General features: G+C 48.5%; 3 protein-coding genes across 5 annotated transcripts; all 3 read right to left on the reverse strand.

The window, feature by feature from the left end:
- Positions 1–2,161: 2,161 nt before the first annotated feature.
- LOC144731307 (uncharacterized) lies at positions 2,162–9,578 on the reverse strand. Its single transcript, XM_078612361.1, has 5 exons — positions 9,473–9,578; positions 6,811–6,916; positions 5,954–6,040; positions 5,076–5,195; positions 2,162–4,219 (listed from the first exon to the last, which is right to left on the reverse strand). Exons 1-5 carry the CDS (start codon positions 9,515–9,517, stop codon positions 3,030–3,032), a joined length of 1,548 nt encoding a protein of 515 aa, XP_078468487.1. The 5' UTR covers positions 9,518–9,578; the 3' UTR covers positions 2,162–3,029.
- A 2,393-nt stretch (positions 9,579–11,971) lies between these two features.
- On the reverse strand, positions 11,972–16,283 carry JRKL (JRK like). The gene is made up of 2 exons (XM_078612360.1): positions 15,527–16,283; positions 11,972–14,350 (listed from the first exon to the last, which is right to left on the reverse strand). The coding sequence occupies exon 2, from the start codon at positions 14,083–14,085 to the stop codon at positions 12,271–12,273; it is 1,815 nt and encodes a 604-aa protein (XP_078468486.1). The 5' UTR covers positions 14,086–14,350; positions 15,527–16,283; the 3' UTR covers positions 11,972–12,270.
- A 245-nt stretch (positions 16,284–16,528) lies between these two features.
- Positions 16,529–21,269, reverse strand: LOC144731308 (uncharacterized). 3 transcript variants are annotated; one of them, XM_078612362.1, is made up of 4 exons: positions 20,778–21,269; positions 19,661–19,758; positions 18,679–18,765; positions 16,529–18,168 (listed from the first exon to the last, which is right to left on the reverse strand). In XM_078612362.1, exons 2-4 carry the CDS (start codon positions 19,698–19,700, stop codon positions 17,126–17,128), a joined length of 1,170 nt encoding a protein of 389 aa, XP_078468488.1. In that variant the 5' UTR covers positions 19,701–19,758; positions 20,778–21,269; the 3' UTR covers positions 16,529–17,125. The 3 variants fall into 3 exon arrangements, with proteins under 3 accessions (XP_078468488.1, XP_078468490.1, XP_078468489.1); XM_078612364.1 differs by having other exon boundaries at positions 16,529–18,165; positions 20,778–21,268; XM_078612363.1 differs by lacking the exon at positions 20,778–21,269 and adding an exon at positions 20,642–20,772.
- Positions 21,270–22,255: the final 986 nt, after the last annotated feature.

A 22,255-nucleotide genomic window follows, 5' to 3' on the forward strand; every position in this document is an offset into this window, starting at 1 on the left:
TTGCCGTGTGATTAATGGTGTCATTCTGCGTGGGTTTAAAACATATATATTTGTGCTCTTCAATAACATGATTTTAACTGTATTGTTATAGTACTATATGAAGACCCTTACACGGTCATGTGTCGCCAGGGCTGTCCATAGTGGGTGTGGGGCCCGGGGCAAATCCCACACCGTATGGGCCACACCGATGCCTTCAAACTAAACCAGAAGCATTACATCTGACACTGTGATGTCGAAGCATGCCGCCCCACCCCGCCCCCCAAAGCGCGGGGCCCAGGGCGGTCACCCCAATTTGCCGTGTACCCTAGGGGACGGCTCTGTGTGTGTCGCCCATGCACTTACATTGGACACAGGGCCTCCATCAGTGGAGGGGTTGTTAATGTGCGCATCGCGATGCAGCAATGTGTGCACAGATCCAGGGATCAGTGGCCTTTTGACGGAATGCAATTCGGGCTCGTAGATGCGATGCTTCCGTGTATCGGGTCCTTTGTACATTTTCCCGTACAAAAGTGGAAACTATCTTCGTGTTTGAGAGACGTTCAGAGAGTTTAGGCTGTATGTGGAGGTAAATGAGGCTGGGTCGTCCATGCACAACAATAAAATATTCAGCACGATTAATCACGTTCGTGATAGACTTTAATGTGCGTTTTGCTTGTCCAACACTTGCATGTACAACAACAATAATTAATGCATGCCTACCGGTTCATATGCACAAAGTTTTACAATACTGCACGACGTTACATATAAAAAATATTTACTTTAAGGTGGCTACTTGATGAATTGTCACAATTCAGGATGAGGGTTACATTTAAGAATAATTCTCGTCTTTTACTCCCATTTGCGTGGTTTTATGTGTTGTCTTGTTTGCACGTTTTGTCTACTTCCTTTGTCTAAAAGCAACATTACCCTATTATTTTCACAAAATGCGTGAAACCTCAAATAATCTTCACAAGCACAATTATGTGATGGGAGCTGAAAAATGATAATTTGAATATTTGAATCTATGCATCATGATCGACATGGCTAAAGGGGCTCACGTACTTAGAGAAGCAAACTACTTGGAGGCGTTGGGAATGGACTTAAACTTCGCAGTGGGCTCGCCTCCAACCGGACCCACTCCAGTATGTTGAACTTCCTTCACACCGTACGTAGCCAACCATGCTAATCGAAGGTAGGGGGGGGGGAGGCAGGAAGGGCAACTAACTAAACACATACAAACTAAACTAATAGGCGACGTTTCAGGCGAAGGCCTGTACCTCCAGTGTGGCCATCAAGACGGCAAACGACCCGCCTTTGCACATGAACGCTTCCTCCATCAACAGTGCGCTGCATTGCCATTGCACAAACGGCCAACGCTTCGTTCGCAGTCATGCTCGTCTCACGTTCATACAAAATCGGCCTGACCCCCCCCCCACCCACCCGCTGCTCAAGAAAGCAAGGCCCTGAACCCCGCCCCCCCCCCCCGACGATTCGGCAAGTTGCAGATCCACAATCAACCTCTCCCCTCCAACCCGCCATGCTCCTGGAAAGGCCTTGAGCCCAGCGTGTGCTCCCTTCACTCTACCGATCGTCGCCGAGTCTAGTCCACCGAGACCACAATCGAGCCGACTGCAGGTGGTGGTGTCAGTATCTCTGCAGCCTTCGTCGCAAGTTAAAACACTCTCTCATCAGCCTCCTCGAAATCGGACTCTGGCACTGGCGGTCTGGCGTCCTCCAGTGGGTCACGTGCCACCTGCAAGGCAGGAATTTCTCAGTGGGCTTAGGGGTGGGAGCCTTCGTCTGTAAGAGACCGAGCTCTCATCGTGACGTTCCCTCGGGGTTCTGGCCGTCCCCTTCCTGCTCGTGGCCTACATGGCTCTCATTGGGCACCTCATCGAGTGCTTTGGTGTCAAATGCCATTCCTATGCAGGACTTCTTCACTAGTTGATCCCACGATTAAATATGTGCATTATAGATTACTATTTCTTATACAGCCCTTTGCAGGGAACATCAAATTAGCAAGCGACATACACCAACGCCTTTTGACAAAGGGAACATTGACCAACTTCAGCATTATGTATGTATCTCTCATAAGTAGTGTAACTCCCTAACTAGATGAATAAAGGTACCAACAGTTGTATCGAGTGATACGTCGTAAAAATACTCCATTAAAACACTTGACTACAAACCTCACCTATTCACATTTAATAGATGTCTTCACATTAATAAAATACTCAAAAGGGTGGTGCAGTGGTGCATCGGTGGGCACACTGCACCACCAACACGTCGACACGAGTTTGATTCCTGGTCGCAGTTAACATCGCCGACGAGTGATATCAACCCAACGGGATAAGACGAGTACAGCTAAGTCTGGTCAGGGCGAGGCCTCTCATGCAGTATGGATATTTGCAAAGGATTTCTATCTATTTACTTATTTGTAACACTGATATTACTGAGACGCCCCCTTTGTAAATATCACAGTAGGAATATTGACAATTTGTTTGCATTAATGTAGTTGAAGGCTTATTGTGTGGTCCGTGGGACGATAAGCCATACAGCGAGCACAGAGTGGTGAGCGGGTTTTGTTCACACCAAGGTTGATCAGACACTTTCTCTTATGTGTTAGCATCCCTTTCTGTTTATGTATTCGGGGGAAAAATAAATGTGTCCAATTCTCCAATACAAATGCAGTCACCGAGGCGATGAATTTCAGCTGCTTGTCAAATTTTACTCGAGCCCAATATCTTTTAATGTTTGAAAGGGCTTTGAAACTTGTCCACCCCTAGCCACGGAGGAGGGGGATTGGGAGACAGGGCTGTGGGTGCCAAACCGTGAGCCTCGTGGATTGTGGCGACGTGGACCCAAGGTGCTCTTCCTTGGCTAGAACTGGGTCTTGCTTGTGCTGACAGGGCCCAGATCTCAGTGGCCATGTAAAGAAGGCATGTCAAACACCCTTCGAATATGTTTTGCAAATCTGTGTCCTCACACCTGTGTGGCGCAGTGTGCCCCCTTTAAATGACAATGTGCTGAAGAATGTATTTTCACATGACTCACACACACGGCTTATCACCCCGATGTGTTTTAGAGTGCGCTTTTAAACTAGGATAGTGTGAAAAGCCCTTCCCACAATCCTTGCAAATATATGGACGCTCACCAGTGTGGATTCTACAGTGCGACTTTAAACTGGACTGCGATGAAAACCTCTTGTCGCACTCCTTGCACACGTACGGCTTCTCACCGGTATGGGTCCTAGAGTGTGCCTCCAAGTTGGAACGATGTGAAAACCCCTTTCCACAATCGTTGCAAATGTACGGGCGCTCGCCAGTGTGGGTCCGAGAGTGCGTGTCTAAATTGGAACGATGTGAAAAGCCCTTTCCACAATCCTTGCAAACGTACGGGCGTTCGCCCGTGTGCGTTCTAGAGTGAGTCTCAAAAGTAGAAAACCGTGAGAAGCCCTTGCCACAATCCTTGCAAACGTACGGGCGGTCGCCAGTGTGGGTTCTGGAATGCCTCTCCAAAGTAGAACGCAGTGAAAAACTGGTCCCGCACTCATTGCACACATATGGCTTTTCATCCGTGTGGGTTACAGAGTGTGTGTCCAGGTTGGAGCGCCGTCGAAATCCCTTGCCACACACGTTGCAAATGTGCGGCCGCTCGCCAGTGTGTATTCTGGAGTGCGCCTTCAAACTGCAATGATAAGAGAACCCCTTCCCGCACTCCTTGCACACGTGCGGCCATTCACCCGTGTGAATTCTGGAGTGCAGGTTTAATCTGTAAAGATCCGAAAAACCCTTTCCACACTCCATGCACACGTGTGGCCATTCACCAGTGTGCAACCTGGAGTGCACCTTTAATCGGTACTGATCCGAAAAGCCCTTTCCACAGTCACTGCACACGTGCGGTCGCTTGCCGCTGTGAATCCTGGCGTGCCTCACGAGCTGAGAGTTATTGGGAAACGCCTTCCCACACTCGAGACACGTGTGCGTCCTCTCACTAGCGGCGCCGATCGCCTGCGCTCGCGACTCGTCGAATGGCGAAGAAGCCTCCTCGGTCGTTGTTTGTAAGAATTGCTCCTCCCCAGGGCTTGTCACGGCATCTTGAAGCAGCCTCCCGCAATGCGTGCAGGCTTTCCGTGGCAGCCCGGAGAGTTTCGCTTCACCCACGGTCGTCTTCTTGAAGCGTCTACCACCAAGATCTCTGCCGCATTCCTCACACAGGTGTCCCGTATCTTTCGTTTCATCTGCCACAAATTGTTCAACCAGAAAATCAAAATGTGTAGATTTATTACACAATGCAGGCGACACACATTTGTAGGCCCTCGCTTGAAAGAGGAAGAACACCGCAAGCAATTTGGCTTTGTCAAGTTACTGAGTACCATAGTCCCTCGTTAACGTTTTTAATCCGTTCCACGAAAACTACTGTCACCAAAATAACTGTAAATGGAATATAGGAATTACATTTTAAAAGTATTCATCCATTCGAAGACGATCGGAAGTTGACCTTTTTGAGCCTAAAAACATAGTTTATAACATTTAAACACTCAATACTAATACATATTATAAGAAAATTACAGGGTTAATATTAATAGAAACATAGTTAAATTATGAATAATTAGAGCATACAAATTCTTATTTTGCTAAATTGAAAAAATGGTGGATTGGGTCAAGCCAAAGCCACTCATCAGTGCACACCTTCTTCATGCGTATCAATAATTCCCTGCTTTGTTTGAAGGCTAATTAATTTCCTACTCTTTTCCTTTTGCAAATTCACTTTATGGGCCATTGCAATCACTATTAATTCACTTCTAAGTTTAAAAAGAGGTCCAAATCACTGAGTCTGCAGGAGCTGTTTCCACTGCCAAAACAGAAAACGTCATCCTGTAAACTAAGTCAGTCGAGGTCTAAACGCTCATAGATGGTCATTGCTGATTGGCCGAGGCCATGTGACTCAACCCACTTCTGAGCGCTCCGATTGGCCGAAATTTTCGCCCGCGTGCACACCGTAAACAAACCGTTATGTATATATGAGCACATCTTGAACCATTCATCACGGCTGCTGAAAACATTTTTTCCGTGATATGATCAAAGGGAGCTCACCTTGATCAATGTTGCATGCCAACACCTCCGTCCGGTCTCGATTGGTGAAATAACCGTAGAAATATCCTGTCTCTGGCCTCCCGACGTCCTCCTCGACCTTAGGAATCTTCTGTCCTGGAACTGAAATTGATCAAATAAAGGTTTGGTCTCCAGCGGTTGGACCGAATATTTTAAAGGTGAGCTTTGCACCAGCGGGGCTTGGGACATTTTATTGACGGTTCTTCGACCTATCACCGGTGTTTTAGCCAACTTGTTTTTTTGGGGTCTTGCTTTTGGAAAAGCGTGCGATCTTTTGGCAGCTAAGGCACCGGGCAGGTCATCCACCGTAGATATGAAGCGATAAGATCAGCTCATAGGTGGATTGTTACATCGCATTATTTGTGTGATATGTCAATGGATTTGGGATACCGGATGGATCATGGCTGATGATGATAACGCACAGTATGTCAACACACCTGCAGTTCATCAGCTAGTATTCACAACCGTTTACATGAACAGCTGAAATATGTGAATGCGTAACTTTGCGGTCAGATTCTTGTGAATTAAATAACGTCACCCCATCCTCACTGAAATATTGAAAGTGTCCGGCGCAAATCAGTCACGCTCGTTGGGTAAGAATTGGGGTCGGCGTCCGCTAATGAGGGGCGGCAACCTCCTCACGCCACAGCTGTTGCATTGCAGTCCCACGGGAAGTTGAAGAGCGGTCTTCAAGCGAAGCAAGAGCCTCGGCGGCATTGGAAGTTTGTGGTGAACGAGCAAACGGTGTCGCTCAAAAAACAACGTGGGAAACGGCCCGTATAGCGCTGTACGAATGTGAGCGAGAGCTGTATTATCTGCCTGCAAGAGAAACTAAACTCAAAAGGGGCAGAAGATCTGACCTGTGATTTCCTCTTCATGCTTTACCATCACCGTCCGCACAATCTCAGGGCTGGGCTTTTCTTCCACATCCTCTTCGCTCAACAGCGCTTCACAAACAACGGCACGTGTGGTGTGTGTGCGCGTGTGTATATAACATCAAAACGTAGACATAATAACGTTACGCGATGATTACACCTTTAAATCTTGAGGAAGCTGGGAATAGGCTAGCAGTAATCATGCCCACCAACGCATCCAGTTTGTTTAGACGTTGGCAGTTCCATTCCTGCCAAAAAGCACTTTCTAACAAATTTGTGCTGATTACAGGCCTTTTGACATTCGAATTATACCTCTATGTGGCTAGGTGTATCAGGGAACGTCTTATGTCAATGTCAGAGCACTGTCAGAGCACTGACAATGAACTCAAAAGTCAGTGGTTTCTTGCTCAATTGAGCATTTTGCCAGTGCTCATCTCCTGTTACAGCCCTATGCTAGTGGTGGAAATTCTACTTTCCTTTGGCGGGGCCAAGTCTGTCCATCAGGAAAACCACTGCCAACTTCCACACAAAGTGGCACTCGTGTTATGGGCCATGGAGGAATGATGGGCTAAGTCAACCCCCAGCCATGATTTTAAATGTCTTTGCGAGCCGCTCACTGTACCGCTGAGCCTGTACTACTGAGACCTTAATTTCAATTATGGGGGCTAAGATGTTTTCTCTCTCTTAGGTTTTTGCACTGATATACGTGCGATTTCACTCGATGCATTAACATGAAAAAGGTTGATGATAAAAGTGACCTGACAAAGTGAATTGTTGACTCGTAGAGTTTGCATTACTGCAATCTCCCCGGTCAAACCTACATAAAATCGACGAGATCTCACCGTCATCGTCATCTTCAAGTTTCACCGTCACATCAGGAAACACATCAGGGCTTGGCGGTTCTTCATGTTCTTTTTTAATGAAGGAAAATTCAATGCGAGAGTCCATCTGGGGAGCAAACGTAAGGTCAAATTAATCATCTAACTAGACAGAATTCACCGAGCCTGTCGAGACCAGAACCGTCAAAGAACCGCATATGCCAAGGTTTGCGTGGATGTGGTTTAGGTGTGCGACTACGGTCACCTGGAACAGAACCATGGAATATAGAACGACTCAATGCCCTATTCACAAACACGAAGTCATACCTGTCAACCCCTTATCAGTTCCCGACCATATTACAGACCTTATAGGTCACCCCGTGCCCCTTATACATCTCAACGTTCATCCTACAAAGTCCCATCACGAGGGAGAAACGTCTGTACGCCGTATGGACCTGAAAACTCAATTTGCCTGGACAAGAATACGGTGCAGATCGTGTGGGTTGACATCTATGCGAGGCATATGAAATCACAGCGATGCGCTGACACAATTATCCGTCTCAACCACCTCGGTGCAAAGCTACAGCAGTTGCTATGCATCAACATCAGCCACGCGAAGGAGTGCTGCTGCTGCTGCATCGAACATTATTCCACTTTGCTTTTGAATTCGGCCAAAAGCCATCCACAGCTGGTTTTGACAATGCAACAAATGGGATCTTCCTGCACTGCCCTCTGCTGCTGCTGGACCAAATAAGACCCGGAGCAGCCAACAAGCACCATCCAGCAGGCGCCACCTGCTTAGCTTCTGAGACCTTGCATCCATCCAGACGAACTCCAGATGATTTGCGGCACGGCACACGGAAGGGGTGGGTGGCCAACACCACGCCCGGCCGCCTTTGTCTCCCCAGTGGCGCTGTTTACACATCACACCATGTACTCATTCGAGGCTGAGTCTACCTAGGGGTCGCCCAGTACCGGTTCAGATAATCGTCACCGGTGCTGTCCAGTGAGCGGGAATCGAACACGTAGCGCTAACCACTGCACCACCGCTCCCCACACTCTAACACACGTCCATAGCACGTCCACAGCACGGGCACACAGCCTGGAACCACGTGCAGTGCCGCACACGAGCAATTAACACGTGCGTTCAATTACAAGGGCAAAGGTCCCCCGGGTAGCCCGAGCAGACCGTTGTGGCAAGGGGCTGGGAGCGAGTAAGCAACCTCCTAAGGCCTCCTCTGAGGCACACGAGGGGGGTCGGGTGGCGATGTTTACAGAACCGACACACGGGCGCTTGGTTTTTTTGTTAAGGCCGAGTGGACCTAGAGGGGGGGGGGGTTGACTGCTGCCACCACGCACGAGAATCCATTCACAGGACAAAGAACTCCACCACCACCACCACCGCCATCACCACCACCATCGTAGGCAAAGATCCCCCGTGTAGCCTCAACAGACTGTGGGGCAAGCGCTGTTAGCGAGCAGCAGCAGCGCCGATGAAGGCCGTAACGACGGCACACGAGGGGTGGGTGTCTAGACACCACGCCCGGCCGTCTTTGTCTTCCCAGTGGCGATGTCTACACACCGCACCAGGTCACTGCTCATTTGAGGCTGAGTGGACCTAGGGGAGGCTCAGGACGGGTTCAGACAATCGTCGCCGTGAGCGGGAATCGAGCTCGGGTCGCGCTAACCGTCACTCCACCGACACACACAGACACACACAGACACACACATTGACACACACCCTGACACACACCCTGACACACACCCTGACACACACAGACACACACATTGACACACACAGACACACACATCCTGACACACACCCTGACACACAGACACACACCCTGACACACACCCTGACACACACAGACACACACATTGACACACACAGACACACACCCTGACACACACAGACACACATTGACACACACATTGACACACACCCTGACACACACCCTGACACACACAGACACACATTGACACACACAGACACACACATTGACACACACCCTGACACACACAGACACACACATTGACACACACAGACACACACATTGACACACACCCTGACACACACAGACACACACAGACACACACATTGACACACACCCTGACACACACAGACACACACATTGACACACAGACACACACATTGACACACACCCTGACACACACAGACACACACATTGACACACACACACTGACACACACCCTGACACACACATTGACACACACCCTGACACACACAAACACACACATTGACACACACACACTGACACACGCTGACACACACACTGACACACACACATTGACACACACACACTGACACACACACACTGACACACAAAGATAAAGATCCCCCGTATAGCCTTAACAGACTGTAGGGGCAAGTGCTGTTAGCGAGCACCTTTTACACACACACTGACACACACTGACACACACACAGACACACACACAGACACACACACAGACACACACACACCGACACACACACCGACACACGACGCGTGACTACAGCATGGTCACTGCAGACGGGATTGTTGTTGTTGCTCAATCAGCACGTTTGTCGTGATCGGACGAGTACGAGGGTAAAGTAGTTAACGATGTTAATCATAGCGGCAAGCAAATAATGAGACGTTGTAATGTTGAGCAGCGTTTACAGAATGCAGAGGCGCGCGTCACTCACCGCGATCGCTCGAACCGCATCGCCCCCCTGAACGTGGATTGGCATCAGAGGGCCCCAAAACCTGAATCGGCATCGCCCCTTCCCCGGAACATGAATCAGTATCGGCGACTCCCCGGAACATGAATCGGCATCGTCGGCCCCGGAACGTGGATATCGGCAGCGGCAGCACGAAGCGACTGGATGGATACAAGACGCAACAACAACAACAGCAGCAGCAGCCACTGCTGGTCCGCACCTCGTGCTTTTGGCCGCACGTTCAGGAAGGAGGTCACCGCCCCAGTGTGGAGGTCTCTTGCTGGCCACGGCGTGCTCCGGGAGAGAGACACACCGAGATTGATGTTCCTCCTCCTCCGTTGCAGGCGCACAGACTACAGCGGGTCTACTTCACGGCTCATAGTTTTGGTTTGCATGGCCACAATAACACGAACTGTGGATTGTCTTCAATGTGTCAGGGATGTCAGGGGAAGGATTCCCACCAAACGGAGGGGGAGTGGGACGGTGACAGTGGAAGGGGGAGGAGCAGGCGAGGAGATGTAAGAGAGAGAGGAGGGGAGAATTGGCTGTGGACGAGTGTGGACTGGGGGAAGCAATAAAAGACGAACACACCCGCAACCTTGTGTCGACTCTCCTTGACAAATGTATCTGTGTGTGTCTCTACGGGGCTTTATTGATGCTACTCTATGCTCAATAGTTTGTTCGCATGGCCATAGTTCCACCGTGGTTTATCTTTAATTGTCCATGAAGGAGACGCGCGCATGCGGCCATTGAGGGTCTGCCACGGGTTGGTGATTCCATCGGTGTCTGAGAAGAGGGAGGTGGAGGAATGCCAAAGCCAACAGGTGGGCGATGGTTTTTGGGTCTCAATGAGGGCGCATATCCAGGGTGGTCTGCCCTTCGATGTTCGCCAGCGTTCTTCTTTCTCTGGGTTGAGATTCTCGGGAGAATCGGGGACTTAGAGGCAGGGGTGGGAAACATTTGTTTCTGCCAAGGGCCATTTGGATATTGAAACATCATTCGCGGGCCATACAAAATTATCAACTTAAAAATTAGCCTGTTTTATTTACGTAACACCGTTAGACTGCATATTGGCTTGGGGTCATTATTCGGTCATTACATTTTCATAAGCCACCTGGCTGCGTGGCGTCCTGTTAAGTTGCGAAACTTCCAATGTCAGATTATCTCATGATCGCGATTCTTGGGGATACAAATTTAAGTCATGATTTGACAAGAAATGCAGCCCCAGACTCAAGTTGTCTCCAGTTTCAGTCTCAAATAATTTCCATAACGCTTATTTATAATATAATTAATCGTTATTGATTCGTCATCTGTGTCACTCACGCTCTTGGTGTTACCCATGAGTATTTTGAGAAGACCTGGGGATACAGGAGTGAACCACATGCGTGCATAAGTGTGCACTAATTACAAACTACTAGTTGCCGCCAAGAAAAAAAAGCATATTACATTCTGATCCAGAGCTCTCGATGGTTACTAAATGGTTCATGTTTGATCATTATTAGGCCAAACTCCCGATTAGGTCAGGTCTTGCACACTTCAGTAATCAGAAGGTCACTGGACCTCTTTCGATGCAGCTATTTGGCTCGGAACTATACAGTAGTTTAGGCACATTATACAATTGAGAGGTATAAATCGCTAAATTCCTCAATTTCTGTATTTTAAATATAAATGATATTCTGCGTAATCCAAACAGGGTGAGGGGGTTAAGAAGACAGAGAAAGGAGCAACGTGGGAGAGGGGGCCTGATCTGACATCTCGTGGCCTGGACGCTGAAGGTGACACCAGGTGGCTAGACAGCGGGTCCACTGTGGCCTGCTGGAACCACCTGGTTCCAGCAGGCCACAGGGGATTATTGTGTCCGTCCGTCGTGCATAAAAAAAATGGGAGGGGTGGGGCTGGGTGGAGAGGGAAGAGTGGGGAGGGGCTGGGTGGGGAGGGGCTGGGTGGGGAGGGGAGGGTGGGGAGGGGTGGGGAGGGGCTGGTTACCCCGTGGTGCCCTTATAAAACTCAACGTTTAACCTACTCACGCCGGCTTGTGCCCGCCCTCACAGTCGGCCATTTTTGCGGAATACACCACGCCGCCGTTGACCCTGGCCAACCCAACGTTCCTATCAGTTCCCTCCGCAGGAATGTGTTTTGATTTTATCCAAGTACAGTAGTGTCAATGACTGTCAAGTTTAAATAAACTTTGGTTTCAAGCAATACACACTTTATATTGAAAAGGAATTTTGGTTTAATAAATAAAGAAATGCAGTTATTGTAAAAATATAATTTCTCAAGATAATTTCTGCAGATAAATGTTAGTCCTCCACACGCGGCCAGTCACTAAACCACACGTCAGCACAGGAAGTCTGTGCGACGTCAACAATTTCATTTTATTTAGGAATTGGAATTATTTTCGGGACTAGTTATCCAATGTGGATAGTCGGAACAGAAAAAAGTGTTTTTTTACTCTTCACTCAATAAAGCCAGAGGAAACAAAAATTTCAATCGTTTCATCTTTAATGTTATGCTTTATCCGCTGATGATGTTCAGAACAGAAAACACATTTTATCGTCTCATTTTAAGTGTTGTGCTTTATCCGCTCAGAACAAACAGAAAGCAATTAAAAAAAAAAAATTAATTAAGAGACTATTTATCCAATGTGGATAATTGGCGACAAAACAGAACAAGTAATACTGTGCCATAGTCAATAAGTAAACAATATTTCCCCTCATTATCTTAATCCTCCAGCTGTAAGAAATGTCCTCCTTGCCACTTGTTGCCACACGGGGACGACCTGCTCACGACCACCCAGAAGTACTCGGTGTGGGAAACCTGGGGGCGGCGGCCGCAGCTTTTGTGCACGGCTGCCTCCGCTTCCTTGATCGCCGCACTAGCGTCCCATGAGCAGCAGCAGCAGCAGTATCGTGTACCACAAAGCCTGACATCGAGGTTTGGCCAAGTAGCGCCGATTGCCTCAGTGCTATCTCGTTCCTCATTCTCCTTATGAGAAGTTTCCTCTGCTCCTTCTCGGGGACAGGAGCATTCTCCAGGTAGCCGAGTAAAGTATCGCAAGCGCTAACGGCCGCCGCACACCTTGTTGTCCTTCCAAAAGCCTGCTCCTCTGCGGTGGCCTCGTCTTCTTCCTCCCCGTCGTCATCGCTGCCAACGCCAGCCAGGATCTCCTCCTCCGTTTTCTCCTGCCAGGCGGGGTCCACGGAGTCTTTTGAGGAGAGCCACTCGGTGACATCCTCCAGGTTGGTGCTGCTGCAGCCCGGAATGTCGTGCAGAAGTGCGAGACATTCTCTGGCCGACTCTTGGAGGGCGACAGGTGACAGCTGCTCATCCTCTTCTTCCAAGTCGACTTGGGGCACAAAAGAAGCAGGCCAGATTGGCTTCCAGCACCGGTTGAGGATGTCCCTCCGCACGTGTCTCCAGGCAGAAGCGGCCACAAAAAGGGCGTCCTTAATAGAAAGAGCCCTCCAATGCCTGATGAGAGTTTCTGGGTCTTCATCTTCCATGTCGAGAAGCTTCCGTAGAAGCTCCTTCCTGTACAGGCATTTGAATAATGCGGTCACCCCCTGGTCCATTGGCTGTAAGAGAGTGGTCACGTTCGGCGGAAGGAACTCAACAGTGATGTGCCCATCTTGCGTCTGCAGGGTCTGTCCGGAGGGATGTGCCGGGGCGTTGTCAATTACAAGGATTGCACGCGAGCCCAACTTCTCACGGAAGAGATTGTCACGGACGGCAGGAACAAATTTGGTGAAGAACCAGTCCTTGAAGGTGAACTGGTCCATCCAGGCCTTCCTCTGTCCATAATAATGGACAGGAAGACAGTCCTCAGGGAGGTCTTTGAGGGCCCCAAGCTTTTTTGACTTACCCAGGCACGTCAATTTAAGCTGATGTGTGCCCGAAGCATTGGCACACATCAGAACTGTCATGCCCTCCTTGCTACATTTGTAGCCGGCAGCATTCACTTCCGAACAGGAAGCCAATGTTTTGGAAGGCAGCGACTTCCAAAACAGGCCCGTCTCATCCGCATTATAAATTTGGGATGCGCATAGGCCTTTGTCGTCCACCATCGCTTGGAACCTAGCGATGTATTCCCGGACCGCATCGACATCAGACCCAGGGCGTTCACCGACTACGGAGAGGCGCCGGATGCCGTGGCGTTCCTTAAAGGAACGCAGCCACCCCTGGCTGGCCATGAAGGTTTCCTCTTCCTCCTCGTCGCCTCCTTCTTGCCTGGACCGAAGCTTTGCAGAGAAGACCTTGGCCTTCTCGCACAGCATGGGGCCACTCACTGGGTGGCCCTGTGCACGCTGCTGCAAGAACCACTCGTACAGCTTGGCATCGAGTTCCTTGTTGTCAGCCGAGCGGGTGGTCTTGCGCTTCTTTGTGGCGTTTGCACTCTGAAGTTCCGAAAAGAACTTGGAGATTTTATCCGCGTTGTCGCGGATGTCTCGGACGGTGGTGTAGCCAATGTTGTAATCGGCTGCAATAGCTTGGAGGGATCTTCCAGTCCTGATCTTTTCCAGGACTTCAATTTTCTTTTCGAGGGAAAGGAAGACTCGTTTGGCTTTTGTCTGGCCCTTGCTGCCTTGCCCTGAAGACATCTTTGCTTGTCTTCTCCTCCTCCCTGCTTCTACACTTGCTCCCTTCTCTTTGTTTCCCCTATTCCCTCCCTTCCCTCCCTTCTCTCCCTTCTCCTTGTTATCGTTTCCCCCTCCTGCAAAATAGATTTATTCTGCATTGGCGGAAAAAAATAAGCGCGTGTACATCACTATACAGTACAGCGCTGTACTGTATAAGGTACTCTTTTATATCTTCCTTTGGTTCGTCTCTCTTCGTGTCTTGGTTTGTCTTCTTCTGATTGAAAATCTGTAAGTACAGATAACCAAATAATTATATCAGTTAATTTAATTAAATAGAATCACCAATACGGCCACAGACCACTCACAATTGGCACACACCTACACGCACACCGCCACATAAAGAGACAAAATACAGGGACTCCTCTACTTATGAACATTCGACTCACGAACTTTCAGAGACACGAACAAACCTGTCCATATGTACAGTTGCCTGTTTGGACCGATAGTCGTGAGTTCAACCGCCGCACAATAGATGGTGGTGGTGGCATCTACATCTCTGCAGAACATTAAACCAGTGGCATCTACAGAACATGTAGAACCAGTGGCATCTACATCTGCAGAACATGAAGAACCAGTGGTATCTACATCTGCAGAACATGAAGTACCAGTGGCATCTACATCTGCAGAACATGAATAACCAGTGGCATCTACATCTACAGACCATGAAGAACCAGTGGCATCTACATCTGCAGAACATGAAGAACCAGTGGCATCTACATCTACAGATCATGAAGAACCAGTGGCAACTACATCTGCAGAACATGAAGAACCAGTGGCATCTACACCTACAGAACATGACGAACCAGTGGCATCTACAGAACATGACGAACCAGTGGCATCTACATCTGCAGAACATGAAGAACCAGTGGCATCTACATCTACAGACCATGAAGAACCAGTGGCATCTACATTTGCAGAACATGAAGAACCAGTGGCAACTACAAAATAAAACACATTCCTGCGGAGGGAGCTGGTAGGAACGTTGGGTTGCTCGGTCAATGGCCAGGGTCAACGGCGGCGTGGTGTATTCCGCAAATATGCGGGCACAAGCCGGCGTGAGTAGGTTAAACGTTGAGTTTTATAAGCGCACCACGGGGTGACCAGCCCCTCCCCACCCAGCCCCACCCCCCCCAGCCCCACCCCACCCAGCCCCTCCCTCCCCACCCAGCCCCTCCCTGCACGACGGACGGACACAATAATCTCCTGTGGGCTGGTGTAACCAGGAGGTTCCTACCAGTATTAATGGTGCCTAAATTGGTGGGGGGGGGGAGCTTGCCCCCCCCCAACACCTATACAATCTTGATACAATATTCGAGAATCTAAAGAACCACGCAACTTGAGATAATTTACAACAGCAATGTAGTGTATAATGCATTGTAAAACTCGCTGCTTAAATACTGACCGTTAGCCCCCAGTCCTACGGGAATCCGCCGTCCGCGAGTCGTTTTTAATCTGCAGCGGTGTGCCGCGGATTTCGAGGTCGGCACGACCGTGGCGCCATAATTCGCACGAGGTTTTGCGCCACCGGGGAATTTAAATAAAAAAAATCGCGGATTTTCGGATCTCGCGAAGCGTTGCGACCGTCGCGAATTACAGGATTCGCGGATTATTGGAGTCCGACGTACACACTTTTCACGACATAGATTTTTGTATCGCGTCCGAATGCGACGAACCGCACCCACAGGGGCTCTGCAACACAAAGGGGCGGGCGTTGAAGGTGAACCCGGCCGGTGCGGCTGATCAGGGCTCGCTGTGCCGAGATCTTTGTTCAAGGGGATTTAAAGACAGCGAAGGGGACACGAAGCGACAAGATGCGGCTAGAACCGCCACGCAACATCCCCAAGTGCTCCCGAGGTTCAGAGTTGCAGGGCTGTGAGCGCGCCAGAAGGTGGCAGTAGAGTCGAGGTCAAGTAACTCCAGAACACGCGTGGCGATGTTTATTCAGGAGTGACATTGACAAGGCGAAGCTGTCAACCCATCACGGTTTACCCGTGTTCTTGTACAGGGGGACTGAGTTTTCAGGTCCATGCAGTGTACAGCCGTTTCAATATGGGAAAAAATGTTTTTGTCTATTTGTTTGTGTTTTTTCCTTGTGATGGGACTGTAGGATGAACGTTGAGATGTATCGGGGGCACGGGGTGACCAATAAGGTCTGAATTCGTCTGTAATGAGGGAGGCACTGATAAGGGGTTTACAGGTATGGTTTTCCCACCTGATGATGATTGCTTGTGTTGCAATCGAAACGTCGTGATTTATTTTATACCAACGTTATTTTATACTAACGTTATTTTATACCAACGTGCAGTCACGAAAGCTTCAAATCTCGATTAGGTATGGACAGGATGTGCAAATTACTGTCACTTAAAATATACACCCATACCAAACAAACAAAAACGTTCGCAGACAATGTACAACTCCATTTTAATTTCACAGACATTTGAATGCAACAATTGTTTGAATACAACAATATATTACCACCCGTACCACAGCCACTGTTTTTGGCCAAGAGGCAGTGATGTTATACCAGTGCTTTTGTCAAGCCGGATTCAACTGGTCGGGAACACACAACGCATGCATGCACATGTCTCCTATCACGGCCATGGTCAAGTGGTCTTAGTCTCCTGTCACCGTGGAATTATCCATAGTGCCTTTTGATCTGGGAAATGTAATTTTCCGACACACTTCCACAAGCTTAGTAATTGAGCCAACAGTTCAAGTTGTACCCCGCTGAAATGTGTTACACAAGCTCAGGACTATCATTACAACAATGATAAATCATTAAATATGTACTCGTGATTCGTGAGAAAGTTTAAGCCGGCTATTAAGTAATGATCTACACAATGAGCGAAAATCAGAGTGATCATTTCAGGAACACCAAATATGGAAACATTTTATTGTCAAACAAAATTAATGCCCCTTTGAAATTCATCACGTCTATCCACTTTCATTGCTTCGAACCGTGGACTTTATTCAATGAAAACATTCAAGGATTTAAATATATTTAGTCACCGATGTGTGCTTTATAGTGCCTCTTTAAAGAATCGCACCGCGAAAACTCCTTTCCGCAATCCTTGCACACGTATGGCTTAAGGCCAGCGTGCGTTCTCGAGTGTCTCTCTAAAATACAAAGCTGCAAGAAGCCCTTCCCGCACTCCTGACACACGTGTGGCCACTTGCCCGAGTGGACTAGGGAGTGCGTATTTAAACTGTAGCGCTGTGAGAATCTCATGCCGCACATCTTGCACACGTACGGCTTTTCACCCGTATGCGTTCTGGAGTGTCTTTCTAAAAGATAACGCTGCAAAAATTGCTTCCCACAATCCTTGCATATGTATGGGCGTGCACCGATGTGCACTTTAGAGTGCATCTTTAAACCATAACTGTGTGGAAATGCCTTTCCACAGTCCTTGCAAATGCATGGCTTCACGTCAGTGTGCATTATAGAGTGCCTCTGGAAATTGGAATACCGTACAAACGCCTTCCCACAGTCCTTGCAAACGTGTGTCTTTTCACCAGCGTGTGTTTTGGAGTGCCTCTCTAAATCGGCGATGCGAGAAAACCCCTTCCCACACTGCTTGCACACGTGCGGCCACTCACCAGTGTGTATTCTGGAATGTGCCTTTAATCGGTAGTGATACAAAAACCCCTTTCCACACTCCTTGCACACATGCGGATGCTTGCCACCATGCGCCACGGCATGCCTTACTAAATTAGAGTTGTTTGAAAATACCTTCCCACACTTTTTGCACGAGTGCATCCTCACGTCGGTCGCGTTCGTCAACTCATGCGTTCTCAACTTCTCAACCGGTGCAGAAACCTTCCTGCTCGATGCACGGAAGCGTCGCGTCTCTCCAGTGTTTGTCTTCTTCGACTGCCTATTGATGCATGACGTGGTGTCTTTAAGCGTCTTCCCACATTGCATGCAGGCTTGCAGCGTCTGGCTGGCAAATTTAACTCGATAGGTCTTCATTTTGAAGCGTTTAACATCGTCCTTCCCGCACTCCCTGCACAGGGGTCGTGTTTCTTTTTCTTCCTCTTCATCTGCCACACAATGTTGAAACAAAGACCATCGCTAGGTTAAATACGCTATTGCACAATGTGAAGCCCCCACATGAGGACAACATAATTGGGGATGGAAGTACCGGCAAGATGTAAGATGGGATACAGTGGAAGCTTGATGTAAGCACGAGCCCTTGAGAGCAAATCAAGCCCGGATCCAGATCCTCTCGGATAGGGTGGGGGGGGGGATAGTGGAGCTGTCTTTTGGAAAACCATAACAGCGGTCTACTGCACTGCTTCAGAGAGTAAGTAACCAAGTGTGCATTCAGAGTAACATTTGGCGGTAAAGGGTCCAAAACTCCTGCTGTCAAAGCAAGACAAAAGCATGATCTCTTGACCTCATTTAAAAATACAAATACATTGTGATTATATATCTTTTATATAGCATCGTTAATGCAAATTGCATCTCACAACCAGTGAGGAACCACAGACAATCTGGTAGCCAGAGAAGTGGAAGCAGTGGTGAATAAACAAAACTGGGCAGGTAGATCTCACCTGTGGTTATCTCTTCATCCTTCACCACCACTGCTTGCACAATCCCAGAGCTGGGGTTGTCGTCAACATCTTGCTTGCATGGCAGCACTTGGGCAATAACAGCACACATCATCACGATCCTGATCATGCATGCTTCATCCACTGCTACATGAATGACTCCCAAGTCATCGCCATTCTCTCGGGGTCTCGTGATACAATAATAACCCATCGACTTCCTAAACATGCGTTTCTCCCGTCAATTCCTCTCTGCTGCACTCGCCTATGATGGCAATGTCGTTCCGCAGCAGTCGGATGAATGTTTTATGCATGGTGGTCATCCATCCAAGCGCTATTCTGGGTCAACCCTACGTTATTGGGTGCATTTTGAGTGAATTTGGTAGCTGTGGAGTGTACAACTGTTGCATTTACTCTTGGGCCATTCCCAGGAATTTGAAGTTGTTTGATTTTCCTTAACATATAAATCTTGTATACTTTTTACGTATTATCACTATGCTGGGTTACTTAAAAACCGAGCTGTGCCTTGAAAAACATGTTGTCACCTGGGTTAAAATAAAGTTATCTTACTACTAAAAAGGTCAAATGTAAAAGTTCAGCTTTGCCATTGCTTGCTCACATCACTGGTGGCGAAAGGGCCAACATTAGAGCGAGCTCCTGAGGACCCCTTTGGGGGGGGGTATTTTGGTCTTCTCTTCCACACTGACCGGATATCTCGGGAGGACCACATGAATCACTGTGGTTGTATCCATTTATATTGCTGGGTAGGCAAAGTCGAGGGGATTTCAAAAACGTGCACTGTTGTTAAAACTGCTGCGCCGAGAGATTAATCCAAGTGACCGGTGGATTTCTACTACGGCTTGCCATTGATTGTTGAATTGATGAACCAACACTGCAGCATGGAAAGACTTACCAAAATCCCCTAAAAGATTACATTTATCGTGGTAATACCCACGGTGGCTCAGGGAAGAAAACCGAGGCATCTCACCAGCATCATCTTCACGCTTCACTGTTACGCCTTGAAACATCTCAGTGCCAGCTTCCAAATATGCGTTTGAAGAAAGCAAATTCCATGTGATAAGCCACCTGAGGGGCAAAAAAATAACAAAGTCAGGCATCAATTTAGACATTGAATGTACAAACATCCCAAGGAAAGCCATACAGTTGAGGCTACTGCTATTAGCGAGAACCTATTAACGCTGGAAATATCACAAAAGGGGTTTTGTGTACCTAAGGTCTAGGATGACACCTGGTCGAATTTAGTGTCACCAATGATGTTGAGATACTGCACCAGTGAGTTAATTCAAGCTGATCTAACCTTCGTGAGATGTTAGGCCAGGTTCAGAGTGACTTTGTTGTTGGTGGTGTATTTGTGGCAACAATGGAACTTGAGTAACACCGGGATCGCCAAACCATCACCGACAATCATCTCTTCGCCATCGGCTACGATCAAACTGCTGCAGGGATGAAGGAGGCCTCCCAAACCTGTCTCGTGTTTTAGAAATGCAATGTAACAACGAGCAAGCGATTGACTGCCGTTAACGTTTTAAACACCGCGCCCAAGGCACTCATTTACGTCTGAAATGACCTAGTGGAGGCCCACGACTGAGGTCAGTGCAGGATTATCCTCGTAGCAAAAGCAGCAAATGCTCCGGGCCCCGCACTTTCAAGGGCCCCGCGCTAATTGCTTTCAAGCTATCAACTCCGGTTGAGTGATTCTGCACTTGCTCTATTACGATAGTACTATACCGCCTTCAACTTTCATAAGGTTAGCGATTTGTCGTATTATCTGGCTGTATAGCAAATAAACAAATACAATTACTTTACTATGCAAGTCAAAAAAATTTGTGTTTCAATATCTTTCTTTATTTATGGTTACAGTCCCCGCACGAGCTTAATCCGGCACTGGATGCGGATATCGATCGCTCGCAATGTTCGCCGTGGTGGTGGTGGTGGTGAGAAATTCGACCTCTTGTTGAGTTCATCTCGGCTGGTAGCAACAGCGCGCTAACCACTGCGCCACCACTCCCTACACACGCACATGTACGTGTGAACACAGCAGTGCAACAACAGAATTAGATGCCACTTCATCACTGTGCACGTACCGTAAGTCGGCAACCACGGTGCGTGATCCAGACGCGGCGGTGACGAGGGGAGCGACAAGATGCGTGCGATCGAGACACTCCACCGCGGGCGTTTTGCGCCAGGCTAGGTGCACTTTGAGGCCACGTCAAGTGCCGAGGGCTCGGCCCGCGCTGGCAGAGGAGGTCACGGAACAGACAACCCGGCGATTGCCACGGGTCGACTGGCGTGAGATGGCTGGCAGATGCACCACCACCACCACCACTTGAAACCCACAACAACAACGATCCACCCCCGCCCCCCGTGTAGCCCGAACAAGCTGTTGGGGGCAAGTGCTGCTAGCGAGTAGCAGCAGCAGCAGCTATGAAGGCCCCCACTGTGGCACACGAGGCTCGGTGGGTTGGCCAGGCCAGCACCACCACGCCCGGCCGCCTTTGTCTCCCCCAGTGGCGATGTTTACTCCACGCCGCACCAAGTACTCGCACAGGGGGCAGCGAGATGCGGCGAAAGACGCAATCTGCTTTAGAACTGAGTGGTGGGCTCACGGCTGTGACCAGTAGATGGCAGTAGAGCAAAACAAAAATTAAACTCACGGTGATGCTGCCGGTGCTGTGATGGGTTTGTCGTGCAGTGTGCGTGGGTACTGCTTACAACAAGCACAATTAATAACAAATGTAACCACAACACGTTGCTCGATGATGGTTTTGGCCAATTTGCTCTTATTCATGGCGCATAAATGGAAAAGACAGAGAGGCAGAGTGGATAATAGTGGTTGTTGAGGACTGTACTCGTTTACACAACGGGGCCTGGCGATGATAATCGAATTAAAGTTTTTAAATGTGTTCTGATGACCAGTTTTTAAATCGGCATGTAAATAGTTATTTAATAGTAGGTTCTGGTTAGCAGATACATCCCTTTAAATAGTCTCAAAGTTTGACTGCAAAATACACTCATTTATATTAAAAGTAACATAATGTTAGTGGAATATTGTATTGTAGAAAGATTTGTTCTTGTTAGCACAAGGTACAATCAATCCACTTAGCAACATCCCTATACGCATATACAGCAAGTTGTGTTATTGTTATTCCATGGTTTGTTTGGGTTTTCTCCTGGCTCTCCATTTTCCAAGCTTATGTAAATGTAACAACTGACCAAACACATTCCAGTATCTGCGTGGCTACAACATTCATCACATTCAGCCGTGGCGATTCCACTGCTGAATGAAGTCGTCCCCAGTCCATTTACATCGCTCACAAATGTGCGACGTAATCACCGAGCACCACCACACATGCTGATTCCATCGTTCCATCTCCCTGGTGGGAGGCGCATGTCAAGAGCCCACATTGGAGGCTGCAATATTGGCTCTCACGATGGCAGACATCAAGGAGCAGCCCCATGGGAGCCAACTTTCACGTAACTTCGGATATGATAACTGGAACTTCCAGTCTAGCGCAAGGAAGTTATGCGCCATCGAGGAAAAACAAAGTGATGGGACATGGTG

Source organism: Lampetra planeri, chromosome 38 (assembly GCF_965212315.1).
Source record: "Lampetra planeri chromosome 38, kcLamPlan1.2.h2, whole genome shotgun sequence".
Classification (NCBI taxonomy): Eukaryota; Metazoa; Chordata; class Hyperoartia; order Petromyzontiformes; family Petromyzontidae; genus Lampetra; species Lampetra planeri.